The sequence below is a fragment of the Condylura cristata genome, unplaced genomic scaffold, assembly GCF_000260355.1.
Source record: "Condylura cristata isolate star-nosed mole 26May11 unplaced genomic scaffold, ConCri1.0 scaffold00032, whole genome shotgun sequence".
Taxonomy (NCBI): domain Eukaryota; kingdom Metazoa; phylum Chordata; class Mammalia; order Eulipotyphla; family Talpidae; genus Condylura; species Condylura cristata.
Window position 1 is genome coordinate 9,470,734 of NW_004567133.1, and position 17,959 is coordinate 9,488,692.

General features: G+C 51.2%; 1 protein-coding gene across 1 annotated transcript in view; it reads right to left on the minus strand.

Annotated features, from left to right (window-relative positions):
• VWA3A (von Willebrand factor A domain containing 3A) overlaps nt 1-17,959 on the minus strand; it is a gene marked incomplete at its 5' end in the record, with an annotated part of 43,514 nt that overhangs the window by 17,720 nt on the left and 7,835 nt on the right. The window contains 13 exons of the mRNA XM_012731647.1: nt 484-628; nt 877-951; nt 3,260-3,379; nt 4,775-4,869; nt 5,220-5,300; nt 6,323-6,426; nt 6,515-6,650; nt 9,216-9,341; nt 10,805-10,870; nt 11,079-11,187; nt 11,473-11,598; nt 13,942-14,048; nt 15,938-16,036. Coding sequence (XP_012587101.1) covers nt 484-628; nt 877-951; nt 3,260-3,379; nt 4,775-4,869; nt 5,220-5,300; nt 6,323-6,426; nt 6,515-6,650; nt 9,216-9,341; nt 10,805-10,870; nt 11,079-11,187; nt 11,473-11,598; nt 13,942-14,048; nt 15,938-16,036 — 1,389 coding nt within the window. The remainder of the gene's footprint in view (nt 1-483; nt 629-876; nt 952-3,259; nt 3,380-4,774; nt 4,870-5,219; nt 5,301-6,322; nt 6,427-6,514; nt 6,651-9,215; nt 9,342-10,804; nt 10,871-11,078; nt 11,188-11,472; nt 11,599-13,941; nt 14,049-15,937; nt 16,037-17,959) is intronic.

Consider the following 17,959-nt stretch of genomic DNA (forward strand, 5'->3'; position numbering starts at 1 on the left):
CTGCTGCGCCATGTGGGTCAGCTCCCTGGCCGGGGATGGAACTCATGCTGCAGTGGCTGGCGATAGCTTGATAGCACTGACTTCAACCCCGGCACCACAGGGAAGCCCCTCATCACCCTTCTTGAGGGCCCACCTTGCACTCATTCTAGTACTTGGCACTGAGGCCAGAAAGAAGAATGAGCCTGGTTAGTCTTTGCTACGCTCTTAGCAGGGTCTGAAGGAGGAGCTGGGACCCAGAGCCCCAGGACACCAGGAGAGACTGGAGCCCAGATATCTCCTTGTTAGAATCAGACTCTCAGGAAACCCCCCCCCAGCCCCAATTTGGAACCAGGATCTGCCTCTTAACCACGGCCCAGCTGGACTGCACACTCGTTTGAGGCACTCTGGTTTGCAAACTCATTCTGGGGCGGCCAGTGGCCTGGCATGAACCTGGGGGCGGGGTGGGGTCCCCAAGGGTGAGAGGCGCCCAGGTGGTCCACTCACCACGTCCTGGTCGGGGATGCCCCCTGTGAACAGGTAGATGCCCTGCGACTGGTGTCTGTCTTTGTCCTTGAAGTCCACCTCCACCGCCTTCCGCAGGGCGCCGAGGACATTTCTGCTTCCGTGACACCGTAGGCCCAGGGCCCACCTGGAGGCGGGAGGCTGTGCTGAGGGGGCCCGCGAGGTGAGGCCCAGGTGGGGGGAGGCCGTGAGGTGAGGCCCAGGGGGCCGGGGGGTCGGTCACAGTCCAGGGTGAGGGAAGCGGTTATTTTCCCATTCATGCCCAAGCCTGTCAGGGGGCAGGGAGTCCAGAGAACCACCTCCTGCTGGCGAGGACGGAGAAGAGGCCCCCCTCAGAGCAGCCCTCAGACCAGGGCCACCCCTGCCACCACCTACCGCCAGGCACTTTGCAAATTGCTGTGGCTCACGGCAGCCAGCTCCGGGCTCCAGCTTTCAACCGAGCTTCCAAACCTGGGAGGAAGGGCCAGGGCTTGCTGGGAGGCACACTCCGGTCCTGTCTTGTTGGGCGCCCCAGGCGGATAAGCGGGGAGCATTTTGACTGCATCCCCATGATGGGAAGGCACAGGCCACACCATCACCAGCACTGGGCATTGCCAATCCTTTCAGTATTTGCCACACTGAGTTGCAACAAACGTTGTCGTATCCATGAGCTCTTACCCCAAATCCGACGACTCCTCATTCTCCCCCCTTCCTTCTCTGCCTCTGAGGACCTCGCTGTTTCTTCCCAAGTCCTGCACCCCGCCCTCCCAGCACCATTTCCCAGCCGTCCTCTCTCATATTCCTTTGGGGGTTCACTTCCTCTGCCACCCCCCAAGGCCAAGGCGTCCCAAGTTCGTCTCCACGGGGGAGGTTCACACCCTCCTTTGCTTTCAACCATATAACGGAACTGTCAGTGGCTTGCAAACTCCTATTTGCTGGCTAGACCCTCACTGGAGTGCCAAAGAGACTGTGTCTCAAGAGTCTCAGACTCTGCACGTTTACAACCATCTTCCACTTTCAAAATCTGCTCCCCGCCCGGGCACACTGCTCCTCACCACTCCTCATCCCCACAGTCTCCAGCGCAGCCTGCAGGTGCTGACCCAGCGCTGGCCATTCAAATCCCTTGCTTGCGCCCCCAGGGCCTCTGCTCAAGCCCATTCATGACTACAGGCTATGGCAAACGTGCAGGTGGCCTCTCCCCTCCTGGGTCCACCCCTTCAATTCTTCCTTCACATTCTCGCTTGGACATTTCAGGATGCAACACTGATCACAGTACTACCTTGCTTAACTTCCTTCAATGCCCTGGAGTTAAAAGCTCCCGAGCTAGGCTTATAGAAATTCCCCACCATTTTTTTGGGTCATGTACAATCTTCTCCTCTCACCCCCAGTCTACACTGAATTAACTGATGGTTCCCAAAAGTTCTGCCATAACTCACACCTCTGTGCCTTTGCTCAAGCTGTTCCCTATACCTGGAATGTCCCTCCTCCTGTAGGGGACTCCATCCCCGGGTGCTAAGCAAACTCCCTACTTATTTGTCAAGATTCAGCCAAGGGTCACCTCCTCTACAGCGATTTCCTGACCTCACTCTACAGTGGAGACTGATCCTGAGGGACTTGACCCCTGATGTCCCAATTCTGCCCCATTTCTACAGAAAACACTGTGTCTTGACAGGCCCAGTTCCCAACCACGGGCCATACGTTCCTGGGGCAGCTGTTATGTGGGAAGGGCTTCCTTCCCACAGCCCTCGAGCCTACGACAGTGCCTGGCGTGTAGCCACTTTCAATAAGTTTGTTGAGCGAGTGAAAATATTGCCTCAAATGTTTCCTTCAGTCCTTTTTCCTATAGAATTTATTAGTATAAACTTAGGTTCTAGGATAGGATTTATGTAGATTTATATAATATCAACTGCTGACTTACTAGGCTTACATTATTTCCTACTTGATATGGGATTATGCCAAAATGTATACTCAAGTGGGTTCCTTCTTCCTCTTCCCTGTCATTAAAATGGTATGCAGCTACAAAAATATATAACTACATGCACTTAAATTATATAGGACTATATATTTCAATTACCTATAACTATATATGATCACATATATTTAAGTTATGAATAGTTACATGTATCCTGCCTGGTTCAAATATATAGGTCTATACAACATTTAAATTTTTAGGTAAATATAATTTATATGTAAAATATATTTTAAAATCTAAAATGCAATATATGTATTTCAAGTGTATTTCTGTTTTCAATGTATATATAAAGTATTGTAATATATATAGTGATTAGAGATAATGATAGTTTTACATATGATTTAAATATATATACAGTTATATATATATTTTATATACACATGTTCTTTAATTGCATATAGGTGTATGCAATTAAAAATCTTAATTGGGGTTCTAAATGCGTGAGATGGCGTGGCTGGCTAGAACTGAGCTGGGAATGAGGGCTGGCGCATGTCTGGGCCCTTCTTTTTCTCGTCTGTGTTTATCAGTTTGAAGGCCAAATGGGACAATGGGCTGAGTTACTTTCCTCTGGCTGATCAGCCGGTGTGTTTGGGGCCGCTTACCACCTTCGCCCCAGTGGGGCTGTCCGGCAGCCATTTAATTATTCAATGCCCCAAACAAGATCACTCCAATCAGATAAAACAATGGGCATCTTAGGCTGCTGGGTGCTTAAAACATCTGGTGGACCAGCTGCCTGCCCGAAGCCTCAGCCCCGCCGCACCCTCCAAGCACACAGGCCCTCCCTGCTGCCCACCGCCGGGGTCATACGCGATGATGTTGAAGGAGTCCTTGTTGGACAGTTGCTCTTCCAGCAGAAGTCGCAGGGAGTGCTGGATATGAATAATGTACATGGAATTTGTCGCAGAGATATCGAGCAGTATAATCACCCTATAAAGAAACACAAGCTTTAAGAGGCGAACCAAATCTCTCAGATACTGTTTATTTTGTTCCATTTTACTCTTTAAAGTTTTTTCCAGGGAAATTTTGCATGCCAAATTCAAAGCTTGCCAAAATCCTCTTTGTGGTTTGAGGTCAATGGAGGCTGGTTTACAGCAGTCGATGAGGGGGTTGGGAACATTCTCTCCCAGGAGGCCCTGTGATGGTGGGGATGGCTTACGGGACAGGGGCTGCAGAGAAGGTTTCCACACACAGCTTTAAAAGCACCAGGAGTCACCGTTACTATAGGTGAGGGAAAACAGAAATAAGTTAGATGGAGAATTAGGTATATCTGGGCCTCTGGGGAAATTTTTGGATTTTTTTTTGTCTCTCTGTTGTTAGTTCTTTAACCTTATTCAGCCTTCTTTTATTATTTCAAGTTTTATAGTCCCATCTCTTCCCTCTTTTCTCATTTTGAGATGCACAGTAGTCAAAGAAAATCAACTGAATTTAGAATCCGAAGACCTTGGTTCAAGTCCTGCTTTCTGTGTGACCTTAGACAAGTCATAAAACCTCTCTGATCCTTGTCATAGCTAAAGCCATTTATAAGAAGACTCTTCATAGGGTTGCAATGAAAATTAAGTGATATAATAGTGTAATACTTTGTAAGTGGCAACACATCAAAAAAGGTGTGGAATGTTAGAATGGCTATAAGAGATTACTCTTTTTTTTCTCCCTTCCTAGATATCTCTTACCTTCTGGCAACAGCATCCTGATTTTGCCTTTGGGAAACATCTGTGCTTCTCTCAGTCCACTTAAGTTGGGTGGAACTAGCCACACCTCAAGCTTTAAGAGTGGGTTTTTGGCCCTAGACAATCAGAATTTCATGCCTTTCTTGCCAGAGTGAACAGCGGCCCATGCCCTAGGGGTGCTGTCAGGAGGAAGGAAGTTGGGGCTCTGGTGGTGTTCTGGCCACCTGCATGAGGGGAGTCTCTGAGGGAGACCAACAGAGACGGAAGGACTGCTGAGAGGTGGAGACAGATTCCCTGGCAGGCATGAGCCCCTGGATCAAACTATGCCTGAAGACAGCTAGCAAATCTATTCTGGATTTTCATCTACTTCAACCAAACTTACTTAATTTGTTTTTAAGTCAATTTGCATTTACTGTCTGCTGCTTCTGAGCAACAGAAAGAACCCTGAGCAACACCAAGTGATATTATTATTGATGCTGATGATGGCGGTCACTTTTTCCTCCAGGGGTCCTGCTGAGTATTTGTTGACCCTTAATCAAAGTGATGGTTTCTGATGCCAGTCCCAGGGAATTCATGAGCTGCTGATGAACATTTGATAAGTGTTGTGTCCCACAACAGACTCATGAAGGACAAGGGCACTCTTAGGGGAAAGTACCTTTTTTCACAGACGGTGCCCCAAATTCTTCTGCTGGCCAAGGACAGCCACTCAATGCGCCTCTCATATATCCGCATGACTTTGTTGAGCTGTTTCTGCAAAAGCATGGGCCACACCAGTGAGTGAATGTATTGTGTGTAACTGACCGACGGCCACAGAGGGGAGGGCGGACTCCGGTTGGCCTTTATGGAAATGATGCGTCAAGGTCGTGGTTATCCAGGCAGTAGAATCATGGGTCAGTCTGCTGCCAGGCCAGGAAGAAGCAAAGTGTTTCATTGCATCAACGGGGTAATTCTTTCCCCAAAGGGTTAGAGACTTGCTTGACGCATCTAGGTCTCTACCAGGGGAGGGTGTGGAAAAAGGTCCAGAAGGGGCTGTGGTGGGGGGCTTCCCATAAAGTCAGGTGCTTCCCTCCCACCCCTTGGTGCTTGGCCCCACCGCTGACCTGGTACTCATAGAGGAAGGGCACATCCACGTGAATATTTTTCACTGTCCCATCATGCCATTCAAATTGTACCATTGCCTTCTGCACTCAGGTGTTGCCGGGAGGGGGAGCAGGTGAGCAGAAACAAAAATGGGGAAAGAAGTTAGTCAAAAACCCTGGGCACTGTGCCTGAGAGGGTCGTAACTCTGAACACATCTGGGGTCAGATTACTGCCCCTCCGCACCCTGGGTCACCCCTCGTCTGCAGCCATCAGCAGAGGGTCTTCAGAGCAGCAGACCCAAGTGATCCGTGCTCGGCAGCAATCTGGGGTGCCTTCTTGGAAGGGTCTTCTCAATACCAGCGCCCTCATTACAAGATATGTTCGGAGACAATTTGGTAAGAGCAGAGCCACGGACCTTAGAGCAGTCTGGCCATGGGTTCTTAGGTTGGGGGTTCTAGACAGGGCCTCACGGACACTTTCGAAATGGAGCTGTTCATGGCAACCGAGTGCTTCTTCTAGGCGTTCACCAAGCACTGTGAGAATTTCCCACCCCCCCTCCACCATCTCCTTTCGCTTTCCTCCTGCCACTTTCCCACTTAGCTCTCGCCTATCAGTCCTCCCTGCCCTCCGTGAGCCTTCTATCTAGCTGAAATTGTAGTTTTCATCCTTTAGTCTTTTTTGCCCGATCCTGTCACCCATCCTTCCATCCCCCCAACTGTTCACATTTCCCTCCATCCACCCATTCACCCCCCCTCCCACCCACTCAGCTTTCAGTAAGCACTCACTGACCGATCCTTGAACTGGACATTGGGGATGTCACAGCGGACATCCCCACAGCGGACGAGAGTTTTTTCTTTTGAAGGTCCAGTGAGGACACAGGGACGAGCATGTTCTGAGCAGGGCAGAGACTGCCCAGGGGAGGTGATAGCTACTGAATTTCCCTTTCACCCCATATCCCAAGTTTCATTTTCAGATCTTTGGAAAATAACAGCATAGACGGGACGAGAGAGAGCTGGAGAGCCCTTGCTCCCCGGCCGGCTTAAGACTTCTCTGGAACGTTCACGAGGGAAGTGCCACAGGGAAATCCTCTGCAAAGCATGGAGAGAGCCCAGCACTTGGTTACCTCGTGGACAGTTGAAGACACTGTTTTCTGGAGAATAGGCACAAATTCTTCCACAGGAGAAAATGCGTTGGGTGCCAGAACTTGATAAAGGTTTAATTTCTTGGCTGTAAAATAAATAGTGTGGTTTGAGGCCCTATTTGATGCACTAGAGGTTCATGCCTCTCAGTCCTGGACCTGCCATCTGGGGGTTACCTCTAAGGCCATTGAGCTTCAGCCATTCTGCAGAAGTCTGGTCCAAGCTTGGGAACTCGATTGTGAGGGGAGCCTCATGTTTTGGGGGTTTAGGCAAGAGACTTGTGATTGGTCCGTTTGCAAATGATGTAGAAATCTAAATGAAATTAGAAACACTCATTACATAATCATATTTTAGAGCTGAATCCTCAGACTCCCCACACCCACTCAACCCCTCCATGAAACACTGTAAGTAGGTACCTGGTAAATTAAAGGTAGTTCTGACTTTTCCTCCCACCAGCCCCATCCCCTTCTCTGGAAATTTCTGGAATTTCCAGGGGAAAAGGGAGATGTTCTTGGCAATTCCACTCTTCCTTTCCTTGTCCATCCTCCTGCTCCTGCCCCACCCTGAACAGTCAGGTCAGCACTGTCACCAAGATGAGGGCTTCCCTCCATGAGTTCAAAACACAGGTCCTCAGGGGGCGAAAAGTAACTGATTTAGCCCAGCCTCCCCTTGCCCACATTTCCAGATGGAAAACTTGAGGGTCTGAGAAGTTAAATTACACTGTTTAGGTGAGAATAACATAGGACAGCAGTTCCCAAACTGAGGGCATTTTGAGAATCACCTTGGGAATGTTGCCCTATCTGGGTGTCTCTGCACACTCACTCACTTAAATTTTTTTAAAAATCAAACATGTGAGCCCTCCTTGCAGGCACAGTGGGTTAGAGCGCAGCACTATGAAGCTGTAGCAGCCACTGCAGCACGAGTTCAATTCCTGGCCAGGGGGGTGACCCACACGGCGTGGCAGGCCTCTTCTGGCCTGCCCGCTGCTCCCCTCAGCAAGGTCAGGATGCAGCACTGCAAGCTGACCGCAGCCATTTCAATGTGAGCTTGATTCCCGGCCCCGGAGGTGACCACATGGTGCGGCAGACCTCTCCTGGCCCGCCACTGCTCCCCTCAGCAGTGTACTTCTTCAGTCGGCCTGTTCTGCTCCCCGCTCTGTCTCTGGTGAAGCCTCTTACCCCCTGCACCTCTGGCCTGGCACCCAGTTCTGTATGCATACATAAATAAATCTTTAAAAAATACATAATCACTTTATGGGAGGAGGGAAATGCACTGGCCTATGGTGATGGCACGTGGGCGATTTGGTGATGGGAAACCCAAGGGGATTGCAACTGAGATGGAAAAATGCACAAAAATATGTACAAATACACTATCATAAAATTTTTAAAAATCAAAAATCAGTGCTTTTAAATTATAATTTGATTTACTTTTTCAGTTGGGCTCCACTTTCTGTACTTAATTTCAGAAAGATCTATTCTTATCATAATCAGTCAATTTTTGATACAGAACCCATAAAAACTATTCATCCTTGTATCGGCTTATAATCATTTTGCAAATTGCAAGTGTGATTGGTGATCTTGGGCAAATTATTTAACCTCTTAACTTCAGTGTCCCTCTCTGTAAAGTGGGGGTCATGTCATTATCAGATTGTCACTGTAAGGAAAAATGAGGGAATTTAGCATGGATCCTGTTGTGAGTGTTTATTATAAAATGCACAATACAGTGACTTCAAAGTTACTAAGAGTAGATCTGAATCATTCTCAACACAAAAAAGAAATGATAATTATGTGCTTAGGGTGTAAGCTTAATTGTCGTGTCTATAAATGTATCAAACCGATACCATGCACATCTCAAACTTACACAATGTTATGTCAGTGATATCTCCATTTAAAAGACTGAAGAGTATGTGAATCATCACAGTACTAACAATTACCGCTGTTATTTAAAGATGGTAGTCAGCAGAGGAGGGGAGCTTCGCTCAAACTTAAGATCTTGGTCTGTAGGTGCTGTTTCTTTCTTTCTTTTCTTTTTAAAAATTATTTATTTGTGCATACCGAACTGGGGCACAGGCCAGAGGTGCAGGGGCAGTGAGAGGATTCACCAGAGACAGAGTGGGGAGCAGAACAGGCAGATCTACGAAGTACACTGCTGAGGGGAGCAGCGGGCAGGTCAGGAGAGGTCTGCCACGGCAAGGGGGCAACCCCCGGGCAAGGCGGGGATCAACTCATGCGGAAGTGGCTTTAGCTTCTCAGTGCTGTGCTTTAACCCGCTGCGCCACCAGGGAGGGCCCTGTTTCCTTTAATACATCCAAACAGGCCAAATGTGGGGTTCTCCCCCTCCCTATCTTCTTGGTGACTCTGTATAGGGATTCTCAGTTCTCTGCTGCCCACAGCTAGCTAAGTGTTCTAAACCACACGTAGCTTTCGTGGAGCCGGGGCCAGAGCCAGCTGGGCTGCTCTGCTGGTTTTAATCTGACCAAGCAGGGAGGTTTGCCCTGAGCAGGGGAGGTGCTGGTGGCAAAGGCCTTCAAGACAGTCTATCCGGCGTGGTCCAGGTTTTCATCGCTCCCTAAACTGGGGAGAGGGAGACGGCGTGTTGGGTGGGAGCAGAGGCAGGAACCTACTGGCCTTTCTCTGAAATGAATTTTTCAGTGAGATCCACCAAGATCCTTCGGGCACAGAGGATCTTGGCTCTGTGCCTGGCCCAGACAGCAGAGTCTGGGGACACGGCAGAGAGAGGGGTTTGCCTGGCTCAGGCCTGAGGCAGGGTGGGGTGGGGACTGCACAGCAAGGCTCTCTGAGAGACAAATGAGAGAGGAGCGTGGTGGTGGCCGGCCGAGTGGGAGAAGTTTCTGGAATCTTTGCTCATGCCACCTACCTCCTTCATCATGTGGGTTAGCGCCTTACAGGGGCTGCTGTGGCCCAGGGCTCGGATGTGGCCCATCAGGCTCTGGGCTTCCTGGATTTCCGCCTGCAGCTCATCCACCTCCCGGCTGGTGAAGATCTGGGGGAGCAATCAGCCACTCGGCTACTGAGTGGTGCAAGCCACGCCAGAAAGAGGAATGTTATTCAAAAATAAAAAGGAATGGAGTTCTGATACATGCTGCACCAAAGACGGACCTTGACAGGGAACAGCCAACTGAAAGAACACAGATGTGAAAGGTGTGATTCCATTTATGCGAAATATCCAGACAGGTAAATCCGGAGGCAGAATATATATTGGAGGATTCCAGGAGCTGCAGGGTGGGGCGTGGGGGGGGCAGGGAGTGCTAGCACGGAGTTTCCTTTTGGGGTGATAAAACTGTTTTGGGACAGATAAAGGAGGTGTTTGCAGAACATTGCGACTATACTAAACACCACTGAATTGTTCACTTTAAAGTGGTTAACTTAACGTGACTTTCACCTCAATTTAAAAAATGTAAAGAAATCACAGCCAAAAGTCCAGATTTCTGGTTCTTGAAAAACGGGAAGACCTAGCAGTCCCGAAGCCCCATGCCAACAGAGTAGCAATCAGCGAGAGCTCTGCGGAAGGGACTCCCCAGCCGGGGATGCCATACAGATCACCACAGTCCCCGCCACTCCCTTTCACCTTCCCTTGGGAGTCAGTTGCAAGTTTTGGGTCATCCTTTCACGGCTGTTTGGTTCACGTTAAAGATGATGGTAGAATTTGCTGTATTCATCTCCCCATCGAGAGCAGAAAACAGCAGATAAGCCAGGAGGCTTTTAGATAAACTATTTCTTAAACCAGGCAGTTTCATTCATCCACTCACCTTCTTAGGCCCTGCAGTCTGTGACCTCTATGAACCGAGTCTGGGCAGTGGGCACCCAAAAAGGCTGATGACCAAGGAAAATGTTGGCTGACCTTGGCGCTCTGGTGTGAAATGTTACACTTTGTGGCGGCCGGACACACTCATGAGAAGCCAACATTCATTCACTTATGGACATGAGTAGTTAGCACACAAGACACGGCCTTGAGAACCCGACAGTCTCAGGTCCATTTGCCAAATGGACCTGCATGCAACTCACTAGCTGTCACCTCCTTTGTGGACGTGGGGTGCCTGGTGTTTTATTATTAAGGTCATTAACAGATCGGCGGGTACAGGATAGATTACACGTTTGGAATTAATTTCTGCAGGGACCGGGCAGCAAGAGTCCATCTGGGAGTCAGAACAGAGGCCGCCTTTTCAGTCTGACCACTTCGGTGGGAGCAGAGGTGGTGTGAACCCCATTGATGGCGACAGGATCGAGATGCAGGATTTCTCCCTGCTGGGCTTTCAGAAGTCTCACAGGCGTATAATCAAGTCATCATACACCTGAGCAAGGGGCCTCTCTTGGCTCCGTGTCCCTGTTCTTCCTGCCTGTTCATTTAGATTTGGTTTTACCCGTGCAAACCTGTCTGTCCTGGACCAGGTCCCCAGGAACCTAGGGGAAGGCAGCGAGCGAGGGGCTGCGTGGGGAAGGGCTTACCTCCGTCTCTGGGCTGTAGCAGTGGTAGGAGCCCTCAAGAGCTTCTGCGAGGTTCTTCAGGACTGCCTGTGGGGAGCACGGGGCGGCCCTCACCAGGGGCACTGACACCCTAGCCAGCTCCCGCCTGGGCTGCCCGGTGCGGAACAAGGACCCTGAGGTCTAAGCAATGGTGGCTGACCCTCAGCGAGGGGGCTGATCCAAGCATGGGCCTCGAAGGCTGGTGTCGCTGTCCATGGCCCAGCCAAGGGGCAGCGGGAAGACCTCAGCAGCTTACCAGGGGTACCTGACTGTCGCATTTGTAGGTGATGAGGTGGACAAGCAGAACCCTGCCCACGACGGACTGCTGGATGTAGTCAGACAGGATCTCCGGAGGCTGATCCGGGCTGGGGGAAGATGGAGGAAGAGGAGGGGGCATCTCAGGTCTAGCAACTTGGAGGACACCCCAGAGTCAGGTGGGGAGCCCCAGGGACCATGTACAAATGGGACCGTCCTCTGTGCCCCGGGCCACCTGGGGGAGAGGCAGGCTGAGCACCTCGGCGGGCCCTGGCCCAAGGTTGTGACACCCTCTCCCAAGTGTGCAGAGGGTGCTGCTTGGCGGTCTTGCAGCAACAGTTCTGGACCTCTGGGCCCCTTCAAGTCCTGTTACCAGCTCAGGAAGGGAGACCTACCCGCTTCCCAGTATGGTCACCAGAGAATCTAGCCCCTTCACAGCGAAGGTTTTCTTCAGCGCTTGGAGCAGATTGCTCCCTCTGCCAGGCTGCAGGCTCTTCACCCAGAGTCTGAGTTCCTGGAGCCTGGGGACAACAGTGGACAATAGTCACAGCAGGCCCAGGACAGATGCGAACTCATGTAAACTTGCCCATAATCCTTTGAGGTGAGACCTTTCTTCCAGTCTTGAAGATGAGGAAGCTGGGGCTCGGCCAGGGCTTGCCCGCATGCTGTTGCCAACAGCAGGCAGTGGGTGAGATTTCAAACAAGCTCAGGGGCTGACTGCAGCGTCCTGCGACGCCGAGGTCAGGGCCCTCACTCGTCCCCCCACCCCCAAACTCCCAGTTCTCCTGGGTGGCAGACCTTCGCCTGAAGCAGAGTGAGCCCCTAACCTTACGAGGGCTCCAGGACAAGGTGAGGTCCCCATCCTCGGGGACAGGGGTAGCCACCATGGGAAGGGGAAATGACTCAGCAAGATCTCTCGAGGCCTGGGACAGAGCTCTGCGCTTTTCGTTTCCCTGTCCAGTCTGACCACAAGACAACCCCAGCCCAGAACTGGTCAGTCTGACTGCTGTTAGAACGATTGCACCTCATTTTAAAAGAGAGAGAAAATCCCCAGGCCCGGCTTGTTTCCTAGCCAGCAGAGTCAAGCTGGAATTTCATGTCATTACTTTGTTTGCTTTCATTGTGTTTATTTTATTTTATATATTTTTAAGATTTATTTATTTGTGCATACAGAACTGGGGTACAGGCCAAAGGTGCAGGGGCAGTGAGAGGATTCACCAGACACAGAGTGGGGAGCAGAACAGGCAGAATGAAGAAGTACACTGCTGAGGGGAGCAGCGGGCAGGTCAGGAGAGGTCTGCTGCGCCATGTGGTCTCCTCCCGGGCAGGTGGGATCGAACTCATGCGGAAGTGGCTTAAGCTTCTTAGTGCTGTGCTTTAACCCGCTGCGCCACCAGGGAGGGCCCTCACTGTGTTTATTTTTATGGCAACTTTCTAATGACAGTAAGTGATAAGGGCCTCCCAGTTATGGTCTTGGCAGACGGTGCCCTCTAATAATAGCGTGGCTGTCAGGAAAACCCGTGATGGCGAGAGAGGCACGGGGCAAATAACAGTGCACGTGGCAGAGATGACAAAAATCACAAGACAAGCTCGGGAGCGATGACAGTTGAGGAATCTTGGCTAGCTGAGGTCAAGGTCACGTCCAGAGCTAACACTGCAGGGGTGAGGAGGAGTCCAAAGTGGAAACCACAGGACCATGCTCTTGTGTACCCAAAACCAGCCCCGTGCAAAGCGCTTGTTTTTATTTTATCTCTGCAATAATTCAGCCAGGAGAAGGTACTCTTGGCCTCACTGTGCGAGTGAGAATGAAAGGTCACGAGCTCCCAGGAACTGCCAGATTCAAAGCCAGAGCTGCCAGAATTAGCACTTCTCTGCCTACAGGGTCCCTCTCCACAGCTCCTGCCAGGCACATGGATCTCATCCCAGAAATACGAACGTGTATTTTAATTTGCTCTAGACTCTGGAGTCCAATCTGGAGCTGCAGCTCTGGTGTCTTTTCTGACCTGAATCCCAGCTTCCTCATCTGCAAAATTAGGATAATTATCCTCTTCCATGAGTTGTCTAGAAACATTAAATAAGATAATACACTTGAAGTGACTGGAGTGGTACCTAACCTTTGGTGGGTGATCAAGGATATTCCACTTGTGGAAAAGAAATCTCTACATACTGCCACAGATAAGTAGAAATTTTCACACACACATAAACACCCCCTAAACAAATAAACAAATGAACAAATACTCTAAATTAGAAACTCATAAAGGCCTAGTTAAATACATTATAGCACATCTACTCTGTGGAATATTATGTAGTCGTCAAAAAGAAAAGGCTAGAGAGAGAATGCTGTTCTGAGAGAGAATGATATTCAAAGTTAGGTGAAAATTCAAGGTACAAGACTGTGCTCCTGTAATGTTTATGTCTCAGCAAAAAGCGGGTAACCATACAGCTGCAAGCATGTGCAGACTGTGGGCTGGTTACAGGGAGCTGATTTTTGGAGGTGACAAAGGAACCTGGGGTAAGAAGGAGACTCATTTGTTATCATCCATCCTTATGCACAGCTTGAGCCTTTGAAAAAGAACATGCACTATTTCATCATAGCAAAGATAGCAAACTACCTTGCTTGTTTGCTGGAGAAACAAGATTAAAGGGGTGTCAAGCTTGTCTTTCATTTTGTGGCTTGCTTGTGAGGGTGACAATTTTCCCAAAAGTTACTGGCCTCCTGTGCACTCACTCTTGTGAATTGCCTCCTTTTGCCCTTTATCTATTGGGGCCTTGAGGGCTGCCCTTTAATCATTCAAGGAAGACACTAATTCTTAGGGTGAAAAATAAAAACGGGAACAGGCTGGCCCAGGCCGGCAGCCACTTACACGGAGGCACTGACATCCACAGGGTCTGGCCAGAGGGCGCTGGCGGTGGAGCTGAAGGACAGGACGTATAGCTTCTCCTTGTGACTCAGCTGCTCTTCAATGAGGTTCTGGAGGACAAGAGGCTGTCAGACTCCCAGGAGGAGATGGCTTCCCCACTTATGCATGGCTGCCCCTTAGGGCCAGGGTGTGAGATGTGCTGAAACAGGGTCACTTGAGGCTTGGCTTAGGGTCAGCTCAGGCTGACATTTGCTTCCTGTGTGCATTGGGTCCCATGGGCGTGTGGGATGTGCACCCTCGCTCTGCTCTCAGCCTGTCCATGGCTGTGTGCCTGGTCTGGGCATGGAAGCTGTGTCCTCACTCATTTCCATAGATTTGCAGGCTGATGTTCTCTGAGGGTTGCACACACTTTGGGGCCTGGGGTGCGGGTGGGATGAGCACCACTGTGTGCTCCGGTTGGTATGGTATTGAGGGAGGGAGGAGAGCCTGGGGGCAGTGGCTTTTCTCCAAGGTGGGTGTTAGGGATGGAGCAATGGATGCAACACTCAAGCTGCAAGCGGTGAAAACACACAGCTCCGCCCTCTGCTACTGGGCAGGCCCCAGGGGAACCCAGGGGCCCCAAAACACTTAAGGGGGAATATCCCTGAGCCCATTCTAAGATTTCTTGTTCATGCATGTGCATAAAATTGAGGTAAACAATCTCTATTATGCCCAAAGATTTTTAATCAGTAAGGGGTAAAAGAGGGAATAGAGAGAGCGTAGAGGAATAGGAGTGAGAAGGACGTCAGAAACAACCATCCCTTGTGGGCAGACATCCAGGTCAACAGGCAGGGCCCAGAGGGCGGGGAGAGGAGGAGAAAACCACAGTGCTGTATGCACTACCCAAGCTGAATCCACCACGAGGCCGAGATGGAGCCGCCATAGTCTCAGGAGGGTTCTAGAGTCAGGCAGAGAGCCACCGTGGGAGCTAGCTGGAGGGACGACTGCAAATGGGACCTGAGCAGAAACAGGGGCTCCCACCCAGATGTGCAGCTGAGCCCAAGTGGGAGCAGAGGTGGGAGGCCTCACAGAAGTGGGTGTGGGAGCCTCCCCCCAAAACACCTGCCAGCTCAGTCTTTCCCAGGTGTGCTTGGGTCTGCCCTGCCCCTGGGTCCTAGCTGTCTCCATGCAAGAAGTCAGGTCGGCCCCGTGCTTTTCCACCTTCTTTCCAGCTGGAAAAGTTCCCTCATGGCCCACCCAGGGGCTCTCCCTGGCTCCCCTCACGCCAGCCCACGGAGAGGGATTGTCACAGAGGGGATTGAACAGACACAAGTTCCCTGACGCCTGCTGAGCCCAGGAACAGGGGAGAGCCTGGGCCCTGGACACTGGCCTGTGCTGAGGCGTGTGAAGGGTCCTTGAACCCACCATCACTGCGGGTTTCGATACAGAGCTCTCGGGGCCCCAGGAGAACACAGTGTCTCGAGTCGCTTCACAGAGACCACAGAGGGTATTTCTACACCAGACCTTGACCTGAGCACTCAGCTTGTGTGCCCGCCTCTGGCCACCGCTGTCACCCCCATGATCAGTGACGTCACTGAGGCACAGAGGGGTCCAGTGCCATGACCCTGAGGATGGGCCTGGCCGGGTGGGCCAGTCACGGACTGTCTCGGCTTCTCCCACAGGACGAGCCGAAGAAAGGTTGTGCTCTGCCTCGCGGGCGCCAGGCGGGGGGTGGGGTGGGTGGGGGGTGTCCTGTCTTCTCTTTCCAGGAAACCCGGAGCTTAGTGTGAGGCCTAGCCAGTGGGAGTGGCTGTGGTGAGAACACTAGAAGCTCACACTGCTACTGAAAATGAGGCTGGGGCTGGGTTTTCTGAACCCAACCTATTTCTTTGACCTGAAGGTGCTAATGAAGTGTGAACTGTTCTTTGAAAAACACCCTATTTTGCATCTTCTGCCAATGAAGCTCACCAAGGGCAGACTCTGGGGGATGGTCCAGGTGCTTCTTGCCAGAGAGACTCACCTCCAGGTCATTCTGGAACTCCTCCTTCTGAGGGCCACTGTGGACAGCGGCCAGGTCCAGGAGGATGGCGACTCGTGTCCCCTTGATGGAGCCGAAGACCTACAACCAGAGAGAGCAAGCGGGATCCCCAGCAGAGTGCCGCCCCCGCAAGCCAGCATGTGGGTGCCAACCCAGAACCCACAAAGGGCGGGTGGGGGCCCTGACACTCCCCCAGCTCCACACAAGGCCTGGGAGGGAAGGCCCACTGACAGGGAGCGCAACCCCGTGGCCTGACTTCAGCTCTTGGCATTGTCCACGCTTACTTTGCGGTGGCCTTTTCTTTTAAATCCCCCCCCCTGCCCCCTGCCCAGCTCATTCCCTGAATATTTACTGTTCACCCTTGTAAAGGAACGCGTGATCGCATGATGGTCACACAAAGATGGGAGCAGGCAGGAAAGCACCCTTGTAAGACTGACACCTGGGATCGAACTCCCTTCGCTTGTCTCCCTGCATTTCTCTGTCCCCTTATTTATTTCCTGCCTGCTCTACCCATCACAGGCAGATGTTCTAGCTCGCAGGTGCAGTGGTATTTCTGTGTGCTTCTAATTACATTTCCAGGCTGATTGCCATCCCCAGGCCGGCGCCGCTGCTTCCTCGGTCACTGGCATCTCGCTACGGCTGCTCGGGGGTTGGAATTGCCACTCGTTTGAAATGGTGCTTCTCTGGGGGCAGGAGGTTCCATTTGCTACCTTCTGCCTTAAATTCTACTTTATTGGACGCCTAATTTTCCTGGTCAATTCATTCTCCTGCTCTTAGGGATGAGAACTTTACATCTCTCACCCCTCCAGGATCTCTGCTCTTTCAGCAAATGATCGTGCCCCCAATTCCATGGAGAAAACAGAAACAAGACAAAGAGGAAACTTAAAATCGACCCACGCATCCACCCTGACAGACACAGACTTGCTTTTTCCTCATCATACTCAGGCCAATCCCAAAGCTAAGGCCAAGCCGTGGACTGCAGGGACTGGACCCCTCTTGTCAAGCAGAACTTGGCTACCATGTCTCCTGGACCATCAGTCCCTTCCCATCAAATGTTTGATGCTCACCACCAGACTACTGGCTGCTCCACTGTCCCTCTGAGAAGGGAACAGACTCCAGGGTCTGCCCCCAACTCTGCTTGTTTCTGGTTCCCATCTGGGGCACAAGGGGCTAGATCTCAGCTCCAAGAAGCTGTCCGCAGCCACTGCAGCACGAGCTCGATCCCCGGCCAGGGAGTGACCCACGCGGCGCAGCAGACCTCTCCTGTCTCCCTGCTGCTCCCCTCAGCAGTGTATGTCAGTAGGTCCCCTTCTTCTGCTCCCCACTCTGATAAATCCTCTTACCCCCTGCACCTCTGACCTGCACCCCAGCTCTTGATTGCACAGATAAATAAAATAAACAAATATTTAAGGCGGCAGGCAGCCGCTAGGGCCTTTGCAATTAAGTTCACGCATTCCCTTAGACTAGCCATTGGAATTCTAGACACCGATCTGGTAGAAATAATTCCACATAAGTGGGAATTGTAGTCCAGCGATGCCAGATTTTCCTATTTCTTTCAAAGGAAGACTGAAAACAGACACAAAAGTAAACGATCTGTATTTTCAAACCTCAGCAACTCATTTGAAAAATATTTAAAGCTATGGGGGCCAAGACAAGCAAGACTGTGGGCCAGAATTGCCTGCATGCCACTGGCGCATGAGCGCTGCCTTTATCCTCTGCAGATGTGGAAACAGACACCGGAGCGGGGAGGCCGCTGCTGCCAGCCTCACTGACAGCAGAGCCAGAGACCCAGGGGCCTTGTGGGGGTTATGGGAGATCACTTCCCTCTTCGCCAATCTCCCTGTTATCTGCCTTCTTTTGTCAAGAGGGGTGAGAGGAAAAGGACCCAGCGGTCTTTGCCCAAAGTGCCAACACAGGTGTGAGGGGGAAAGAGCCAGCACAGGTGTGAGGGGGAAAGAGCCAGCACAGGTGTGAGGGGGCAGTGCCAGCACAGGTGTGAGGGGG